Raw genomic sequence first — 20849 nt, forward strand, 5'->3', positions numbered from 1 at the left:
ATATATATATATATATATATATATATATATATATATATATATATATATAACAATAACTCTATATATAAAAAATAACTATATATATAAAACAATAACTCTCTTCAGATAACAATAACTCTCTCTATATATAACAATAGCTATATATATATATAAAACAATAACTCTCTCTACAAATAACATAACTATATTTATATATATAACTCTATATATAAAAAATAACTACATATACAACAAAAACTATTTATTTAACAATATATATATATATATATATATATATATATATATATATATATATAACTGCCTCTACAGATAACAATAACTCTTCTCTATCTATTCTCTCTTATCTCTAATAACTGATTTGTTTTATCTTTGTCATGATGACAGTAAATAATATTTGACAAGATATTTTTCAAGACCCTTCTATAAAGCTGTAAGTGACATTTAAAGGCTTAACTAGGTTTATTAGGTTAACTAGGCAGGTTAGGGTACTTAGGCAAGTTATTGTATAACGATGGTTTTGTTAGACTATCGAAAAAATATTTAGCTTAAAGGGGCTAATAATTTAGTCCTTAAAATTGTGTTAAAAAATTAATAACTGCCTTTATTCTAGCCGAAGTAAGACACATAAGACTTTCTCCAGAAGAAAAAATATTATCAGACATACTGTGAAAATTTCCTTGCTCTGTTAAACATCATTTGGAAAACATTTAAAAAAGAAACTCTCTCTACATATAACAATAACTATAACAATAACTCTCTATAGTTTTTTTTAGCGGATTAACTTGCAAAGATCATTTGTTCAATTTATGACCAACAATGTATGCAATGTATGGGTGTTCAGAATGTTTCATTAATTAAAATGTTTTATAGTAATTGCAAAATAATATAATGGAATGGTCCTATAGCATTCACATAACAGATTTACTTTTGCTCTGTAAAATTTCCAGTCATTTACAGCACAAATAATCTTTGTATGAGGACAAAGAAGTTAAAATGCTAATTTCCCTCAGGTTCAAGCTATTGCAGTATTTGCTGACTTTGTCTCACCCTATCTAACAGGCATTTATAGGTGGGTCTAAATAAAAAAATAGTAAAAATAGTAAGTGTGGTATAACGGTTTGGATAAGTCTCAAAATGTCTGTGTATATACTAATGTACAGTTAGGTCAAGATACTTTTCACAAGACATAAGTTCATATATAATGTAGCACTTACAGTATATTGTATTACAAGGCTACCTACCTAGTGTACTATTTATAGAGCAGAGTGAAAGTATCCATCAATCTGTCAAGCACAATTGGTTTAAAAGAGACACAGTAAATGATGTGACAATAAAAGCTTTGTATTGGTCTAAACTGCTGCCGTTTTGAACGGTTGATAACACCAATAATGTCCAATGTTTTGTTTTCAGTGTCTATATAACCACTAGAGGCCGCCAGAGAACTTCTGTTAAATGTGCATTCATCTTATTCTTCGGTTTAGACGGTTTAGGGTTAGGTGGTGTGTGTACAGTGTTAAACCAACAACAAGAGGGCAGCAGAGTCATTCGCCTGTCTCCTATGATATGCCATTTGTGCCTTAAGTTTAGGAAGCTGATCCTTGAAGTAGTGCAAAAGGAAAATGAATTGATAGTTCTCGCTTAAAATTGAGCATTTTCTCAAATCTACACACCCTCAGGCTATCAAAAGCAAAAGTGTAAGCATTTCCGTCTAGTTTGCATGTTCTCTCTGTGTTGGTGTGGGTTTCCTCTGGGTGCTCTGGTTTCCCCCACAATCCAAAGATATGCGCTATGAATGAACTGAATAAACTAAATTGGCCGTTGTGTAATTGTGTGAATGTAATTGTATGGGTGTTTCCCTGTACTGGGTTGCAGCTGGAAGGACATCCGCTGTGTATGACATATGCTGGATAAGTTGGTGGTTCATTCTGCTGAGGTGACCCCGGATGAATAAAGGGACTAAACTGAAGGAAAATGAATGAATGAAGCTATTGGCTAACAGCTTTTAAAAGTCAGAAAACTTTCCAGGCAAAACAAATTAACTGACTTTGAGGAATGTAAACAAAAACAATGGTCCAAACGTAATTCCTGTTTTACAGAGAATCCAAAAAGAGCCACATATTGATAAATAATGTTTTGACAGCTGTTTGAACATTAAATTATGATTAGGGCCAGACGGAATCTGCAAACGTTTTTTTTTATTTTTGCAGAGAATTTTGGTAAATATCTGCGGATTTCTGCAAAGTATCAGAACCAAAACCTTAATATGTGAAATGAAAAATTATTTCTTTTTAACTTTTATTTAATGTTTTAAATGCAAATCCAGTTAGATTTACTTCATTTGGTAAACAAAGCAAGTCTCTCATATAAAATATCCACTAAAAGCCAGAAAATATTACTGTACAAACTGCATTGTACATAAATCAGATGAACATTTTCATATTAGCCAATAATATTACTGTAATTATTTTAAAAACCGAATAAATATAGATTTACACACTTTTACTCAAGTAAATGAACAGAATTAATGCTGGGCTAAAAATCTGCGGAATTCTGCGCAGGGAGATTCCGTGTGGGCCTAGTTATGATTGAATTGCCTCTTGTTTAAGATTGAAAAAGTTTAATAAAAAAAGGAAATGTTCATGGGCCAATGACGTCACCACATTGAAATGGTCTATACAGCTTGAAGCTCACACCCGAGACTAATAATGCACAGAACCGTTTGCCTAAGCTGTTGAATAAATGGATTATTGTTCCAATATTTTTGCACAGTCCTATTGATTCACTTCAGACGTGTATCATCCAGGGTCAAAGCTGTTCATTTGATTTTATGAATCATCCAGCACCAGTTTCCCCTAAAAATCTTGTAAACTATATATTTGTGTAATTTTACAGCACATCCACGTTTTAATTTCTGAGTGAACTATATAAATCTGGTTTCAGTAATGCCCTGTTGTAATTTTTGTAACATTTTCATGTCTTGCTAAAAATATTTAATGATTAGTTAGGCTATATATTCGAAAACTATTTATTTGAAATGACTTATTGTTCGTATTTTGGCACATCCAAAAGACAAGCTGAAATCGATATTAAAACTACAACTCCACTCATTCAACTGAGCCAGGCAAGCATTCAGACGAGCCTATGGGTAAATGGGAGGACCCATATTTTCTTTTTAGAAAACAGTCAGAGCGTGTTACCTCACAATCTCAATGCACGACAGAATAAATTAATTCAAACTCTACAAATGAACAACGCTGCTATAAGCAGCGAACTACACGCAAAATCCACAACACAGATTTATTCCCCGCATCAAAACCAAAAGTGGTCTGATCTCGAGCAGTCCATATGTTCGACACGCAGGGGGAGCCGAGAAAAATCTTCAAAAGTCACATAAAAAGCATCAGAAATTAATCATTAATTACCTCGCGAAAATATTACCAACATTAATCCAAATACAAAACATTCACGTTAGTTAACTAAAAACGTAAACAGCCCATCAAAACAGCTAAAACGATTTATCCCGACCTCCCCTATCTCCCACACATGCCCTGCGCGAGTCGACTCCGGCTGTCCCTCTTTGTCCGGCAACGAGTAGGCCGTAATTAACATGGCCAATTTCGCGTTTGGGGATAAATATTAAATCGTAAGTCTATTTGACATTGATTGTTTGTCATATGCGGGTTGACATCCATGTCTTGATGCTGCAGTCAGGTGTTGATGAATGAGCGGTGTGAGCAACGTTTAACATCTTTACCTTGCTTGCTGATGGCTAAACGGCTAACGGTAGCTAGATCGCGAATTCAAATCACGTTTGAATTAAATTCAAACGCATAACGCGTCATTTACCCTCGCACTGCACGTTCGAATCGAACGCGGTTTAAAATGGCGAGACGAGCTTGGCGTGCTTGCGTCTGAATGCCATTTAGACAGCACTTCAGGTAGAAACACATCTGTATGTGATCACATTGCAGGCAGGGCAGATGTGGATTCACGTTCAGTCCATCCCAATCACTTCTCATCTGGTTTGCGTGCTTGCAAAGATCGTATAATCATCAGCGTTTATCTGCGATGGTGTAACTTAGCTCGTACGTTAGAGCTGTTCCTCAGGAGTGCATGCGTGTAACAAATCTGCAGAAGATGACAAATCTGACATTAAACATAAAACATTGATGCATCCTTCAGACATGTTGCTGAGTAGGTGTCTGAACTCATTGGCCCATCGGTACAGTTAAATTAAAGCAGTGCACGCGCAATTCCTGGGACTGCGGGGTGACACTCGTTGGACCCGAGGAGCTTTTCGTCACATAAACTAATTTCTGTAAATGAACGGTGTCATGGCACCGCACCAACAGGCATTTTAATGGCGGGACAGCAGCAGCAAGGAAAACGAGGCAAAGGTAGGAAACCGTCAATCAGCGCATCTCTGTGTCCGAGCGGGAATCCACTCAGCTGTGGCTGCAAATCTCCCTTTCCCCTGTCCGCACATGCCTGAATGTCCGGTGGCCTTGTTTTCGTGGGGATCTGTCTTTGGGTAGCTTTATGTCAACCACGCATCACTTTTCTTTTCACGCGTGTTCGTTGGGGGTTTTTAATACATTGCATTAACTGTTTTCCAACCTGTTGTTTGCCCTAAAGCAAGCTTCTTACCTTTGGGATCTTTTAAGGGATGCAGAAATGCTTGAATTTGTCTTAGAGATTAAACAGTATATTTTTTTTCTTTAAGTTTTATTTGTATGTATTGACAAGCTTCCTTTACAATTTAACTTTGTGTTATTTAATATGGTAATATATTAATAGTTTATATCATTGCTATTGTATGTGTAGCTGTATTCATGCATATGTAATTAGTTGAGGTTTTTTCATATTTGTTTTGGGCTGTCTGATTGTTTATTGGAATGTTTTACTTTGGAATGAATAGATATTGTACAATTATGTTTACTAGATTGTTCATTCAATCACTTATGGCACTGCTAATTACATGTGTAAATGAGATCTGAGGACTCTTTAGCTTGTTCACTTTTGACAAAGTCCTAAGGTATTGAAAATACATTAGTTTAAACAGGCACAAAAGATGTACAATTAACTATCCTTATTTGTTTTAAGGGAGAAATGGGTGTATACAGACATATTTCTTTCTGTTATTTCCTTTTAAGTTCTTATTATAATTTGTTAGAGCGTTTTTCCACAATCTTAAATCTAAAGTTAAAAAGCCTAATCATGAAACCAACCATACACACCTCCCTTGAAACTAAATTAGGAAACTTGTTGAAAGTGGACAGAAGAGAGGGAACAAAACTGCAGGTGTAAATAGGAATTGGTTTCTCTCATCTAATTCAGGATTTCTGCGGGGTATATTATAATGTCTTTAATATAAAATCCAAATTTAAGGCCTTAAAAGTCTTAAATTTACTGAAACATTGTGTTGAAGGTCTTAAATCTTTTTTTTTTTTTTTTAAAAACATGTCTTAATTTCCTTTATTTATGTATAGCTACCCAATACCCATACAATCACCCACAATCCATCTCAATAAAACTTTAAACTTTTTTTTATTTAAAAAGGTATTTTTTAACTCTATCATAATGGTTTAATTATTTTCCTTAAAATAACATTTGTTTAAAAGTTTAAACAAATTATAAACTTTTAAAACAAGGGTTCATTTATATATATATATATATATATATATATATATATATATATATAAGTAGAGCTTTCTTGTTTTTACACAACATTTAAATATTATTTATTAATAATGTATTGTTTTGGTAAATGTATTAAATTATAATAATATTTTTGATTGGGCGAATAAAAATCTTTTCCATCTGGGCCATTTGAAAAATTTCTTAGCCTTTTGGTCTTTATGAGTCTAAAATTTCATTTAAAATAGTGTTTAAAAGGTCTTAAATTTAACTCTGTTAAACCTGCAGAAACCCTGTAACTGTGAAGCAAAACATGGTACAAGTTTTACCTATGAATATTGCTATTAATACCAATGAATAAGAGTTTTTAGAGAATGGTTCAGCTATCAAATAGTTGATCAATTACTGCACATTAAAATAATCTAGAATATATTATGATTTGATTAAACTGATTTCCTTTTTTTTCATAGGAGATGAGTTTAATTTATTTGTTCAAAACCGAAATAGTGTTAATCTAGACGTAAACTATGTACTATAATAATTTAACAAAATCGCAGTTAATGTTAGCAGTGTTATACAGTGGGAATGTAAATGGACAGTTAAAGGGATGTTTCACCCAAAAATTACTCCAGAATTTTCATATTTGGGTAAACTATCCGTTTAATGTTCCTTCTTTCAAATTCCACCTGACAAATTACTACTTAAACATTTATTGTGCATGTATTTGATAGTGCTCTGATTTTTAAAAAAATTTTATATACAGTCAAAACCTTTTTTATATATACCGGTTCCTTGACTCTAACAGCTACTTTTCTCTCCTCTCTATTTTTCCCCATTGTTCCCCAATTTGATTTCTGCCTCAACAGGTTCCCAGATGAAGAGCCCAGAGAAAAAGAAGAGGAAGTCCAACTCTCAGGTTAGTTTTTGAATATTTGGTTTTTATTGATTTTATTGTTTTATTGCTTTTGTCAAACTACTTTCAGCACATTTAAAAATCATAATTGCATTTAATACAGTAGAAGAAAGTAATTCAGTGTTCTCATCTTATTTCTCACTGAATTTGTCTTAGGGGGCGGCATTCTCCCACCTCTCTGAGTTTGCACCCCCTCCTACGCCGATGGTTGACCACCTGGTGGCCTCTAATCCTTTTGATGATGACTTTGGTCCGCCATCGCGTTCTGCTGGAGGTGGTGGTCCAGGTGGTGCCACCTTTCTGCCCAGCCCAGGGGCTGGTGGAGGTGGCTATGGAGGGCCGGGTCGAATGGGGGGAGGTATGGGATTCATGGGTGGCCCAGGAGGACCTGGAAGTGGACAGCCTGGCCGACGACCCCCTTTTGGTCCACCAACACCGAACACTGGACCACACCACCCACTTGGATTTGGGGGCATGCCAGGCTTTGGAGGTGGAGGAGGGGGAGGAGGAGGAGGTGGAGGAGGATTTCCACCAGGAGGCCCATCCCAGTTTAATATGCCACCCAACTTTAGCCCTCCAATGCATCCAGGACAGGGATTTAACCCAATGTTGTCGCCGGGAGCAATGGGTGGTGGTCCAGGAGGCGGAGGAGGTCCACCACATCCAAGGTTTGGTATGCCTCAGCAACAGCCTCCACATGGACAAGGTGGCCATCCCTTCAACAGCCCTCCCTTACCTGGCGGCCCTGGCCCCCGTGGGCCTCCACATGGCCCCATGAACCCTATGGGGGGAATGGGAGGAGGAATGAACATGATGGGCATGGGTGGTGGAGGTGGTGGGGGTAATATGGTGGGTGGACACCCAGGTATGCCTCCGCAAGGACAGTTTCCTCCTCCACAAGATGGCCCCTACCCTGGATCAAGTCCTCCTGTTGGTGAAGAGGGAAAGAACTTTGGTGGTCCAGGTGGTGGTCCACCTGTTCCCTCTCAGCAGCAACCACCTAACCTTAACCCCTCTGGTCCTCCATCAAATAATGCCACCCCTGGTCCATCCCCTGCCCCTGGACACCCACAGCCTGGAGGAGGCTTCCCTCAAGATGTCCCACAACCCAATCCCAACACCCCAGGACAACCCCAGTCGGTTCCTCAACCCCCTAATCCTAATTCATCCCCCACAGGTCCGCTGAATGGTCCCCAGCCTCAAGCGCCAAACAATCAGCATCCTCCACCCAACTCCACCGGTGGCCCTGGACCCAACACCCCATCAAACCAGCAACAACCGACACCACCCAACTCTGCTCCAGGTTCCACACCTTACAGTCAGCAGAATAACACTCCTGGTGGTCCAATGCCAAACCAGCCACCCAACTCCAACCAGAACAACCTTAACAACAACAGCAGTGGCAGCAACACCCCGGGTAGCAACCCCAATCCTCCATCCAACTCTAACTCTACTCCCAACACTCAATCTCCGCTTCCCAGTGGACCCGCTCCACCATCTTCTGGCCCAGGCTCTGGCCCCCCAAAGCTAGGTGGGGGCATGGTGTTTCCTTGCGGCCTCTGCATGTCAGAAGTGCACGATGATCAAGAGGCCATCTTGTGTGAGGCCTCTTGCCAACGATGGTTTCATCGAGACTGCACAGGCCTAACTGAGCCAGCGTATGGGCTGCTAACCAGGGAGAGTGCCGCAGTGTGGGCATGTGACTTTTGCCTCAAGACTAAAGAGATTCAAGCGGTTTATGTACGCCAGGGATTGGGACAGCTTGTGGCTGCGAATGATGGCTGAGACAGGGAGGAAGATGGGTGATGAGCGATGTTTTATGAATTTTTTTTGGTGCTTCATGTCTTGTGTTTTGCGGTGAGGAAGTGAAATTGAATTGAAGAATAAACCTGAGAACCAGAGGAGAGCGAGACGTATGGATTAAAGTGAACTTCTTATTCTGAAGCTACTTCTTGCATTTGTTTCTTCACAGTCCTTATAAGCACTTTTATGGCCCATGTCTCTGAATGAAACTCATTATATCAGACATTGGAAATGTTTGTATATAGAATATCACGACACATTTTCAAGATTCAGCTGTTTATGATTGTTGCACTCATAATTCTTCATTTTGCCTTGGTGACAAATTTGGAAAAGCAGCTTAATTCTGGCCAGAGCAAAAATAAATCAAAATTCGAAACGTGTATACAAGAATTAAACTCTTCTGAGATCAGCATCCAATAAGCTGTCCAATTTTTATTTAATTTTTCAAAATCCAACTTCTTGATCTGCAAAGCACTGATGCCAACTTGCTACCTCAAAAATTCGACATGTCTGGCTAAGATTGCTTTTTAAGGCAAGAGTGTATAGTCACCACACAACCTCTCCTCTCCTCTCAGCGCTCTCCATTTCAGTATATCCAAAGGAAACTGGCAGTGTCCTGAAAAGGCATATAAGACATGTAGATAATCAATATTTCACTGTGTCCATCGTTGAATACATTGGTGATCTGACAGAATTTCTGCGATTCATTGTCAGCACTCTCGATTGTTTCTCTTCATGTACAGCTACTCACTGTTTTGACACACAAGTGGACAATATGTATGTGGTCTTTGGATTGCATGTTAACCAATGCAGTACTGTGTCAGAACTGTTTATAAACGTTACTTTTACTGTTCCAGTTAGGCCTCATCCTGGGCTATGAAGTAGACCAAATAACAGAACGAACTCAAATGTTGTCGCAGAGTAAGATGTTTGCAGTTTCTTTTTTTTTATTTCTACGATTCTGTCCATCTTGCCTTTTTCTTATATTTGAACTCTTATGTACCTGTGTGTATGCTGTTCAATGTGCTTGCTCTGGTGCCCTCCATTCGCCAGCGTTGTGCAGTAATATGGGGAGTGTTCTGGGCTCTGGCTCTGTACTGAAAGAAGTAAACTGAATTGTTTTTTTACAAGTCTTTTTTTGTGACCAATTTATTGTATTAAATATGGGTTGAAACCCCTATAAACCAAGTCATAAAGTTAAAGATACCTGTTTCCTTTCAACACACTCAGCTCTTCTTCCTGAAGGGAAAGCAGTGTTTCTCAACCATGTTCCTGGAGGAGCACTGGCTCTGCGCGTTTTCCATGTTTCCTTAACCAAACATGCCTAATTCAGATGATCAGCTCAACAACAGAGACTGAAAGCCTTGTAATGGGTGTGACAGACAAATAGGACATCCAAGACATGCAGTGGTGGTGGTCCTCCAGAAACGCGGTTAAGAAACAATTCCTGGAAGGCCACAGCTCTGTGTACTTTAGTTTCCACCTCCAACTCACAACTGCTTAAAAGGCTATTAGTCTTGAACACCTTGATCAGCTGTGTTTGATTAGGGTTGGAACAAAACCGCAAAGCTGCGGCACTCCAGGAATCGAGTTTAAGACCTATGCTGTAAAGCATATGTCTCAAATCCAGTTCCTTGAGGGCTGCAGCTCTGCCCAGTTTATTTTCAACCCTGCTTCAACATACTTAAGCTGCGGTCACACTGCACTTTTCTTATCATAGACTTCCATTCATGCGAATGTGTCAGACCGGAAACGCAAGCTTGTGTGACAAGTTTCGCAGTACGCTGTGGTGCAAAGTTCAAGCTTGGTAAACTCTGACTTGCGAAATCTCATCATTTAACTGCGTGAGACCAATTGAGGATCAAAACATGACCTCTCTGGACAGGAATTTAGAACATGGACCAATCGCTCGCTTTTTTACATGTCTAATCATCTTGTTTAACCCTGCCCCTTTTCGCAGCAAAGTATGACTGAATTTCGCACGCTTAAACTCTTTTGTGACCGCAGCTTTACTGGCATGTTTTAAACAAGCCTAAAGGACTCAATTAGTTTGATCAGGTGCGTTTAATTAAGGTTGAAACTAGACTGCAGAGCTGTGGCCCTCGAGGAACTGGATTTGACACCTGTGCACTCAAGCAATGGTCTCAAACTCAATTCCTTGAGGGCTGCAGCTCTGCCCAGTTTAATTTCAACCCTGCTTCAACATACTTAAGCTGCGGTCACACTGCACTTTTCTTATCATAGACTTCCATTCATGTGCAGGCAAATGCGTCAGACCGGAAACGCAAGCTCGTGCAATAAGTTTCGCAATTCACTGTGGTGCAAAGTTCAAGCTTGGTGAACTCTGACTTGCGAAATCGCATCATTGAACTACGTGAGACCAATCGAGGATCAAAACATGACCTTTGGACAGAAATGTAGACCATGAATTAATCGCTCGCTTTTTTCAATGTCTAATCATCTTGTTTAATCTCGCCCCTTTTCGCAGTGCAGTATGACCGAATTTCACACTTAAACTCTTTTGTGACCGCAGCTTTACCTGGATGTTTTGAACAAGCCTGAAGGACTCAATTAGTTTGATCAGGTGTGTTTAATTAGGGTTGAAACTAGACTGCAGAGCTGTGGCCCTCGAGGAACTGGATTTGACACCAGTGCACTCAAGCAATGGTCTCAAACTCAATTCCTGGAGGGCCGCAGCTCTGCATAGTTTATCTCCAACCACCTCCAACACCTGGTTAATAGTCTCTAGTTGTCTTGAACACCTTGATTAGTTGAATCAGATGTGTTTAAGGTTGGAGCAAAATCGTGCAGAGCTGCGGGCCTCCAGGAATCGAGTTTGAGACCTATGCGCTATAGCAGTGCTTCTCAACTACGTTCTTGGAGGACCACCAGCACTGCATGTTTTGGATGTCTCCTTTGTCTGTCACACCCATTACAGGCTATTCTGCTAATGAGCTGATGATCTGAATCAGGTGTGTTTGATTAGAGCACAGGTGTCAAACTCAGTTTCAAAAGGGCCGCAGCTCTGTACAGTTTAGTTCCAACCCTAATTAAACACACCTGATCAAACTAATTGAGTCCTTCAGGCTTGTTTGAAACCTACAGGTAAGTGTGTTGGAGCAGGGTTGGAACTAAACTGTGCAGGGCTTCAGCCCTCCAGGAATTCAGTTTCACACCCCTGGATTAGAGAGACAGATATGTGTAGAGCTGGTGGTCCTCCAGGAACATGGTTGAGAAACACTGCTCTAAAGTAATGTTTTAAGTTCTTTATTTGGTACAACTTGGTCCCCCATATTGACATGATATCATTTTTTTTTTGGCTTCACATTCCAAAATTGCCCTTTTAGATGATCTGATTTTAAGGATGGTCGATGGTCAACTCCTTATGTTCAAGGAAATGAGATGGTCTGGGTTTTGTGACATGGTGTATTGTCCTGGAATTGGCCGTCTCAAGAATTTTTGATTTTAATTGGATAGACATGGCCAGTGTTAATTCTCAGGTCGGCTGAGGGTTTTAAACAATGTCCATTACGCGAGAGTATCACTGTTTAACATCTGAAATTTGGTAAAGGGATAGTTCACTTCTGTTGAACATAAAGGAAAACATACTGAAAAATGTTGGAGCGAGTGGCCATTGATGTCCATAGTACATGTCAATAGCTGTGTTTCCATCCACCTGTTTTATACGGATCTTGGATAAGCACAAAAAACAACGGTTGATGGAAAGGCCAAGATGTGCATTCATTTTAAAAATGGACATAAAAAACATGCGCATAACTGATTAAGATAGACTTTTTATTTGATAAGAAAGGATGTGCATAAACTACATTTGACACATAAACTACCAACACTTTTACCAAACAAATTCAAACAAAAAAAAGTCATGTGATGATAAAAATGCATGTGAATGGACAAACCAGCAAACTGACCGCACATTGTAAATTGTCTGCAATGTTGTTTTTGTGATTCTAAAACGCCATAACAAATAATACTTTTCAGTATTAGACTTATATTATTAATGACCTCCAGAACTGTTAAGAGCATCTCTTCTCTGTCTCTTGCTCTCAAACGTCACAATTTGTTCACTGTGTGTTGGCATTGTCTTCTGAGGTGCAAGTCATTTAATAAATAAAGATTCACACAGCTTACAGATGCAAATTCCCTTTTTACTTTTGATATTTGGTGCCAGTTAATTAAAAAGTGTCGATTTTGTTCTCTTAGACTCGTTGGATGGAAACGCTCCTTTATTCGCACGTCTTTTATATGATATTCCAGTGCGCATACATTTAATTAGCATCTTTGGATGGAAACGTAGCCAATGGCTGCTTTCTTCAACATTATTCAAAATATCTTTTTTTGTTTAAATATCATTACAGTTGAGAACTATTCGAGTGTGGGAAAATGGTGAGGACTTTTTTATTTGTGTGTGAACTATCCCTTTAAATGTTTCGTTTCGATGTCTTTGTAATGTTTTTAATAGTAGGAACTTGATGTGCAAAGATTTCAATACGTTGTAGCTAAGTCAATATTTGTAGTAGTTTTTAAGCATCTGTAATAGGTTGTAAGACAGTACAGAGCTGTACTCAAAAGCAGAACAACCCCTCAGAGAACCTGGTAATTCTTAAAAATGAAATTTGGATTTTGGGGTTGAATAGTAGTAAAGCTATACAGAATATTATACTTTTTCTTCCACGATTTTTGCACACAGAAAACTTTATACATTAAACATTATAGCTGGAAAGATTAAACGTTTAACAATTTTAGTAAAAGTAAGCGTCCCTTTTTCAATTTCTGTCTGACTTAAACTTTATTTTAATCACACAACATTTTATCATAAATTTAGCATTAATTATTGTGTTTAGTTTTATATTACTTTGTTTTAAACCAAAATGCAGTTTTACTAAACTAAACCGAGGCATCAAGTTTCTTAAATTTGTTAATGGACGGCTCCTGAATTATTTGTATTAGATTGACATTGGATCACGGCCAATCACGTGTTCCCATCGAGCGCCCTTGGGACAAATCTCCAGCCAATAGGAGTTTAAGGAGGGCGGGTCGATGACGCAAAGGCAACAGGTTGTTTCGGAAAAAAACGCACTGACAGTTTTGCTTGGACTGTCCATCCTCCGTCTCAACGAAGAGTTTTTAAATTCACAATAAATCAATAAAAAGGCTTTTTTGTTATTGTACGCGTTGCGAAGGTCATTGCTGAAGGTCTCGGAAAACAGGTAAGCAGGCGGAATTTCTTTGTTTGCTCAGCGGTGTATTATTTACCTTGCGCTTTTTGTTTTTGCTGCTGCCCATGGCTGCGGGGTTGAACCCAACATTTGAGTTGTTATAATCCATAATCACACGGCTTTCACATTTACAAACAAGTTCTGCTGAGCGAAGCAGATAAACACCTGTTGCTTTGTGTGAAAGCTGCAGACTGGATTACAGTGAGGATGCGCGGTCTGTTGTCTTCCTAAATAATGAAGTCAAAATGATCTCCTGTGATGATGATTAGCATCGTTTTTTGTTTATTGTAAGTCTATATCTATAACACAGAAAACTAATCAATAAGTAAAAAATGCAGACGTTGAATCTTTATTATTTTTGTGTGGTTTTATGTAACTTTAACCCTGTGTATTAAAATAACATGCTGGTTTCGGTCCCACCGATACTGCCTGACTGACTTGCTGAGTGGGTGTGACGCAATTTGAACAGTACCAAAAAATCCTTCCATTCTGCATTTTTGCCTGTGCTTCCTCGTCTTTTTAATTCATTTTTGTAAAACTCAAGGACAAAAACAGGGTTTCTGCAAGGTCTTAAAATGTCTTAAATTCACAGAAATATTGTATTTTAGGTCTTAATTTTCCTTTGTTTATGTAAAGATACCAAATCGATTTACATCGAATTACATCCAATCACCATCAATACATCCCAATAAAGCTTTTAGCAAAACTCAATTTATAATCAATACTATAACAGTTTATTGAGCATACATTTAGTTTACTTAAGCTTTTATTTTAAATAGCTTTTTTTTAAGTTAGTATGTATACAACTAGGGTCTGCTTGTTTTGACGTTAATTTGAAAATGTGGCTAGGAAATAACTAATAAAGATTAGTTTTTTGATGTGGCAAGTAAAACAAATCTGCTGGGCCATTTAAAAAAGCCTTAGCGTTAAGCCCTATATAAGTCTAAAATTTAATTGATGATGGTCTTAAAAAGGTCTTAAATTTGACTTGGTGAAACCTGCAGAAACCCTGAAAAAGAGCTCCTCTAAAAAGTGCCCGTCTCGGTGTAATTGAATATTTCGCTCCTGGTTATTTCCAACACTGTGTAACTGGAACATACTGGATTGGCATTGTGAATTACAGTAATTCAAATCTAGCCTGAAACCCAAATTATACCCTGTCCTTTTAGAGTATAACACACTTGCAGGTTTTATAATTAACAAATCATAATCAATAAGCACACAACACGTGTAGTTTTTAAAGATCTGTTTCAAAACATTGGTTTCAAAATAAATATTCTTGGTCTTGTTTCTTAGCGTGCATATCAAATAACCAAGGTACATAAAAGGTTTTTTAATCAGAAAAATGTGCCAAAAACTATCATGTTTCTTTAGCTGGGGAATTCCTTACAGGGACAATAAGCAAGCAGAAAGCTTACAAATATTTAGTTATTGCAGTGCTATTGATATAAGCTTACAGTTGCACTCTACTCAAACTGCTCATTTAAAATGACTTGAAACAACACTATTCTTAAGATTTTTGGTGGGACAACTTAATTGTTTTCAGTTCAATTCACTTAAATTTGTAAAAGTGATTAAGTTAAATTAATTGATTTGTGTTGGGACAACATGAAGAGTTTGTGTGGAACCCAGCATTTCTTTACTGTGTGGGACTGACTTTTAAAGATGACAATAAAACATGGAGCATCTCTTGTCTCAAGTGATATTTGTTTTTATACATATCCTTTACATGGTTGTAGTAAAATGTTGTGTTTTATTATTCTTTACCCATTATCCACTGGTCTAAAAAAGTTATTAATAAAAAATCCCATCAAAGTAGCATAATCATAAGTAGAATAAAAGAAAAACTGAACGCTTAAAATAGTAAAATAACTCAAATTAAACATTACGTCCTGAAATGGAAGATGAACATTGTTTTGATACTTTCTGGTGGTCAAATGTTTGTGGAACATTCATAATTGATGTTTTCTTCCTTTTTGCTGACACCTGTGTGAACTTGAGGAGAACTGACTTCACACACAACAACAACAACAACAGTGTGACTAGATGAGAAAAAACAATTAAAGTATAGCTTAGAAAATTGTTAGCGAAAACAAACATGATATTGAAATATGCCACTTTTTCAGAAATACTTTTTGGGTTGATTTAAATTATTAAACATTTATTAAATTTTAGACCATGTTTGGTGATTTTTTTTTTGGAATGTAAAAAGTGAAAGATGCCCATGTTTAAGTTGTTGTGTTTGCATATTTGACATAAATAGCATTTTTCTGACAGTCACATCAATCAAGATAGCAATTAATGGATTAAAGCCAACAAGTTTTAGACACAAGTATCTTCAGGGTACTAATATTTCAAAGAGAGTGGTACACTGCAAAAAAAAAAAATGCTTTTCTTACTTACTTAGTTTTGTCATGGTTTTAGTCCAAATAACTAAAAATTTTTTAATCAAGATGCATTTTCTAGACAAGCAAAAATATGGTCTTGAAAAGAAATAATAAGTCAGAATTAAGTGAGCATTTCCTTAAAACAAGCAAAATAATCGTGTTTTTCCTTTTGTACTTTTATATTTCTATATAACATATTTATATCTTATAACATTCACAGTTCAGTGCAACGATTGCTTTGTTTCTTTTATTTAAATCTATGGATTGTTAGTATCTCACAAATCTGTTCTGAGTACATTTAGTGGGAACACATTTACATGAATAGTTGACTTCATATGCTTTTCTGTTTCTGCAGAATCCTACCCGCAGAGTGGAAAATGTATTTTTAGGTATTTATTTGACTGTGGTTTGATTTTAGTTTCCAAGAAAGAGAAATTATTGGGAAATAACTTTTTTTATTTATTTATTGTTTTTATTTAATTTGTTATTTGTTTCTTAGGTGTATTTTATTGAATATTTATGCATGTTTTATTTTAAAAAAATGGTTTCTTTTGATCAACTTTAAATTTAACGTCTTAACTGGACCTTCTGGTGAAAGTGGTGACGTATGGAGGACTTTTCTAAAAGTTAAGTTACCTGTCTTTATTTTCGAGTGCAGTGTCATTGACATCATCCTAACATTCAAACAAAGTAATCAAAAGGCATAGAGCCATCAAACCATAACAAATGTTTTTTTTTCTTTATTGACAATCAATTGCATTGAGATAAAAGTTTTGTATAATCAAAATTACTGCACAATATACTTCATTCATTCATTTTCTTGTCGGCTTAGTCCCTTTAATAATCCGAGGTCGCCACAGCAGTATGAACCGCCAACTTATCCAGCAAGTTTTTACGCAGCGGATGTCCTTCCAGTTGCAACCTATCTCTGGGAAACATCCACACACACATTCACACACACTCATACACTACAGACAATTTAGCCTATCCAATTCACCAGGCTGTACCGCATGTCTTTGGACTGTGGGGGAAACCCACGCAAACGCAGGGAGAACAGGCAAACTCCACACAGAAACGCCAACTGAGCCAGGCTCGAACCAGCAACCCAGCAACCTTCTTGCTGTGAGGCGACAGCACTACCTACTGCGCCACTGCTTCGCCCCACAATATACTTTTTCAGAAAAATAGTTGTATCGCCATATATTCTTAAACATAAATGGTAAGAGTATATTTTTATATGGGGACATTAGTTAGGTTGTATTGTACCTTTGTAATTTGCAAAATAGTCTTAAAAAACCAACTTGGAAAAAGAATTGGGATAAAAATCGTGAATCCTGATTTCCCCAGAAAAATCGTGATATGATATTTTTTCTATATCGGCCACCCCTAATTTTAATATCCAAAATTATGTGTAATTTAACAAATTAATATATAACATATATTTTATAATGTAGTTAAAGTGAAAAGTTAGGCTAATTAAGATGTTAAAACAATAATGCAGTAAAATTGAGGATCAATTTAGAAAACGTAGGGATGCTTGTCATAAAATTTGACCTCATGAACTATAGTCGCAGTTTGTTTTGACAACATAAAGCATGTGAGAACAACAAGCCACGGCTTGGAAATGTAATACAGCTTGAAGCAAAGATGCTACCAAAATGAACAAAAATGACCCACAGAGGGCAAAAAATATCCATGCACAGTTAAACGAAGCACTTATGGCTATTGCGAATAAAGTTAAATATGAAAATGAATGTAATGCTTCAGTCTACTTTGGATTCAGCATTTTAATACGCAGATTTTGCATTGCTGACAATTATAACTAATTCCATCCAAATATGATGAGCTTATAAATTTAGTAGCCAATCAAAGGAGATTAAATAATCACTGAAAATACTGCAGAGTTGTCATGCAAAATAACTAAATTCTGCACTCTCATCTTAAACCACCAGGATTGAGAGCTTTGGATTGACACGTTTCACCAAATCTGATATGGAGTTTGTTCAAACACAAATACTATGTGAAAAATATCCACATTTCTGTTTGTTTTGTTGTCAGATGTATGTCAAAATGTAGAGTAATAATGTAACTTATGCAATATCTGCAGTATTAATTTATCTGGCAAAATCAACACTTATTAATACAAATTGGGCGACGCAGTGGCACAGTAGGTAGTGCTGTCACCTCACAGCAAGAAGGTTGCTGGTTCGAGCCATGGCTGGGTCAGCTTGGAGTTTCTGTGTGGAGTTTACATGTTCTCCCTGCTTTCGTGTGGGTTTCCTCCGGTTGCTCCAGTTTTGCCCACAGTCCGAAGACATGTGGTACAGGTGAATTGAGTAGGCTAAATTGTCCGTAGTCTATGAGTGTGAATGGGTGTGTATGGATGTTTCCCAGAGATGGGTTGCGGCTGGAGGGGCATCCGCTGCATGAAACATGTGCTGGATAAGTTGGCGGTTCATTCCGCTGTGGTGAATCTTTATTAATAAAAGGACAAAAATAAAATGAATGAATGAATAAATACAAATCAAAATAGATTTTGTGATATAGATGACAGAAGACTCCATGAAAGACTTTTATTAATTATTAAATTATTAGACATTAATTATTAAAGATAATCATAATAATACAAGTTTTTGTAGTTAATTGTCATATGAGTTTCTAAGTGGAGAATACAACAGTAAATATGACCTAGTTCACCTAAAAAATTAAAATTTCCTCATCATTTAATCACACCTGAGTGGTTCAAAACATTTTGAATTTCTTTCTCACATTGCACACAACAAAACAAAGATATTCTGAAGACCACAGGCAAAACAGCCATTAACATCAATGGAAGAAATACTATAGAAGTCAATGGCTGCTTTTTTCCATCATTCTTCAGAATATCAGTAAAGATTTGGAAAAAAATTGAGGATGAGTAAATGATGACCGAATTGTCAATATTGGGTGAACTATCTCTTTAACTTTACCGCATGAATGGATAATAGCACAGAAAACTGCTGATTGAGTCTACATTCCTCCAAGAACAAACAGCCATTCTAATAGCAGGTGGGATCTTGAGTTTTTCGGATAGTGAGAATCAGAATCACGTCCACATGCCTATCCAGAGTTCAGAGCTTTAGACTTTGGCAGACGTACACATAAGGGCTTTTCACACGGTGCTTATTCGTCATTCTAGACACTGTTATCAAAGAGATTTGTGGTTTGAAGAAGGGTTAGTACTGCTTTTTTGGAGATGCGTACACCAATGTGACTTCCATATTGTATTTAATTCATTCAAATGCATACGCTATTCAAAATGTACAGTTTCATCTCCTTTCAACTGATGATTTTTTATCTGATGATCACATGGTGGGTTCCAATTTGCAGGAATGCCTGGAATCCTGTCTATGTGAGGAAGACAATAGTTGACTTTCAGTAGCTAATCAGACCTAATGCCTCAACAGGGCTGCTGACAGTTATAATGTAACCAAATCCCTTCCTTTCAAGTAGTTATTCATTGATAGACCGGAGTTTATGGACTGTTATATTACATCTCACAGTTTTTGCCTAAAGCGTGATGCTGGTGCATTATAAGTTGGTGTTTAACACGCAATGCAACATACTACTTATAACCACTTTAGAATTCTTGACTTGGAGGTAGAAGTGGCTTCAAAACTTTAAGCAACATCCAATCTGATGTGGAGATCTAACAAGGGCTTTAGATGATGCCCTGCATAGCTGTGAATGTTTTCTGCATCACTTGGTTTGTACAATAGAGCACACATGCGTCTCTTTAAACACCAGTAGCTCAGTTGTTCCACGGTCTGGACTCCACTTCTTTGATGTGTAAACATGCAGTTTATGCTGTAAAGTGGTTTAATGCGAGTTGTAGAATGTTGCCTACATGGAGATAAGGGGCTGTTGAGCTAATGTTAGCACACTTGTGTAATGAAACTGTTTTAGGAAGTCGTGAACCGGAGTGGAATGTGCTAGAACCTGCTGTTACCAGCAGGCACACCTGTTTGTCACATACAAACAATATCTTTCTCTTTTCACATGTGAGACTTTCAATACCTGTGACGACACCTGATAGTTGTGTCATGTATAAAACTGCTTCATATTTCTATTTACTAAGGTGTGACACTATATCAGAAAGTCTCTTGGGAAATTGGTATTATTATTAGACTAGTAGGACTGGGCGATTTGGCCTAAAATCAAAATCTCGATTAATTGAACGTTTTAACTTGATCACGATTAATGAATGATTTTTTCATTTGTTTATGTTATAAAATGTTTGCCTCATGAAATCTCGAAATCATGAAATTTTGAAAAGGCATTTTCTAGGCATGAAAACGTTTTGGAAAAACGAATAAACCCAAAATGTTTTTGAAAAGTCATGAAAATTAGTTTAACAATTATCTGTGTACTTGAATATATTTGAGATGAACTTGACTTATACTTGACGCTATATTTGATGGGTAAACTTTAAAAGCAATTTTAGCTTTGCCTCTCTTTCACTCGCTTTTAAATCCAACCTGAAATTTCGGACAGGATTTTAAGACATTTTAACAATCGATTTGATCAAGTAGTTTTTACCAGTTGTCGTATTGGGCATACAAGTATAACACATGGTTTTTTGCTCCAAGGTGAAAACCCTACTCAGTGTTTGTGCTGCAAAACTCCTCTTACTATAAAACACATTTTACTTCACTGATTCTAGAAGACTTTTTTATGAAATGAACTCTTTTAAGGACATTTTTAACAAAGTGAAACCAGAAAAGTTTTTAGAATTTTTATCATGTATTAACACAAAAAAAATCTTATTTAATTTATGTTTTATTTTGTTTGTTGATTTTTAAATTTTATATTTATTGTTGAAAGATTCCTGCC

General features: G+C 37.0%; 3 protein-coding genes across 7 annotated transcripts in view; 2 read left to right on the forward strand and 1 right to left on the reverse strand.

The window, feature by feature from the left end:
- mllt11 (MLLT11 transcription factor 7 cofactor) overlaps window positions 1–20849 on the reverse strand; it is a 369526-nt gene that overhangs the window by 178224 nt on the left and 170453 nt on the right. The window lies entirely within an intron of this gene.
- On the forward strand, window positions 3574–9571 carry pygo2 (pygopus homolog 2 (Drosophila)). 2 transcript variants are annotated; one of them, NM_001033111.3, is made up of 3 exons: window positions 3574–4397; window positions 6504–6553; window positions 6707–9571. In NM_001033111.3, the coding sequence occupies exons 1-3, from the start codon at window positions 4361–4363 to the stop codon at window positions 8333–8335; spliced, it is 1716 nt and encodes a 571-aa protein (NP_001028283.2). In that variant the 5' UTR covers window positions 3574–4360; the 3' UTR covers window positions 8336–9571. The 2 variants fall into 2 exon arrangements, with proteins under 2 accessions (NP_001028283.2, NP_001352102.1); NM_001365173.1 differs by having other exon boundaries at window positions 3574–3643.
- Window positions 13448–20849, forward strand: part of cgnb (cingulin b) — a 43145-nt gene continuing 35743 nt past the window's right edge. For all 4 annotated transcript variants that reach the window (NM_001442313.1, XM_087293727.1, NM_001044762.2 and 1 more), the window contains exon 1: window positions 13448–13581. The gene's annotated coding sequence lies outside the window, so the exon portion shown is untranslated. The remainder of the gene's footprint in view (window positions 13582–20849) is intronic.

The sequence above is a fragment of the Danio rerio genome, chromosome 19 (assembly GCF_052040795.2).
Source record: "Danio rerio strain M-AB ecotype USA chromosome 19, GRCz13ab, whole genome shotgun sequence".
Classification (NCBI taxonomy): domain Eukaryota; kingdom Metazoa; phylum Chordata; class Actinopteri; order Cypriniformes; family Danionidae; genus Danio; species Danio rerio.

Coding starts and splice junctions, on each gene's coding strand:
- pygo2 (NM_001033111.3), top strand. CDS start 4,361: ATGGCGGGACAGCAGCAGCAAGGAAAACGAGGCAAAG. Junction 4,398..6,503: donor GCAAGGAAAACGAGGCAAAG/GTAGGAAACCGT, acceptor CTGCCTCAACAG/GTTCCCAGATGAAGAGCCCA. Junction 6,554..6,706: donor AGAGGAAGTCCAACTCTCAG/GTTAGTTTTTGA, acceptor AATTTGTCTTAG/GGGGCGGCATTCTCCCACCT.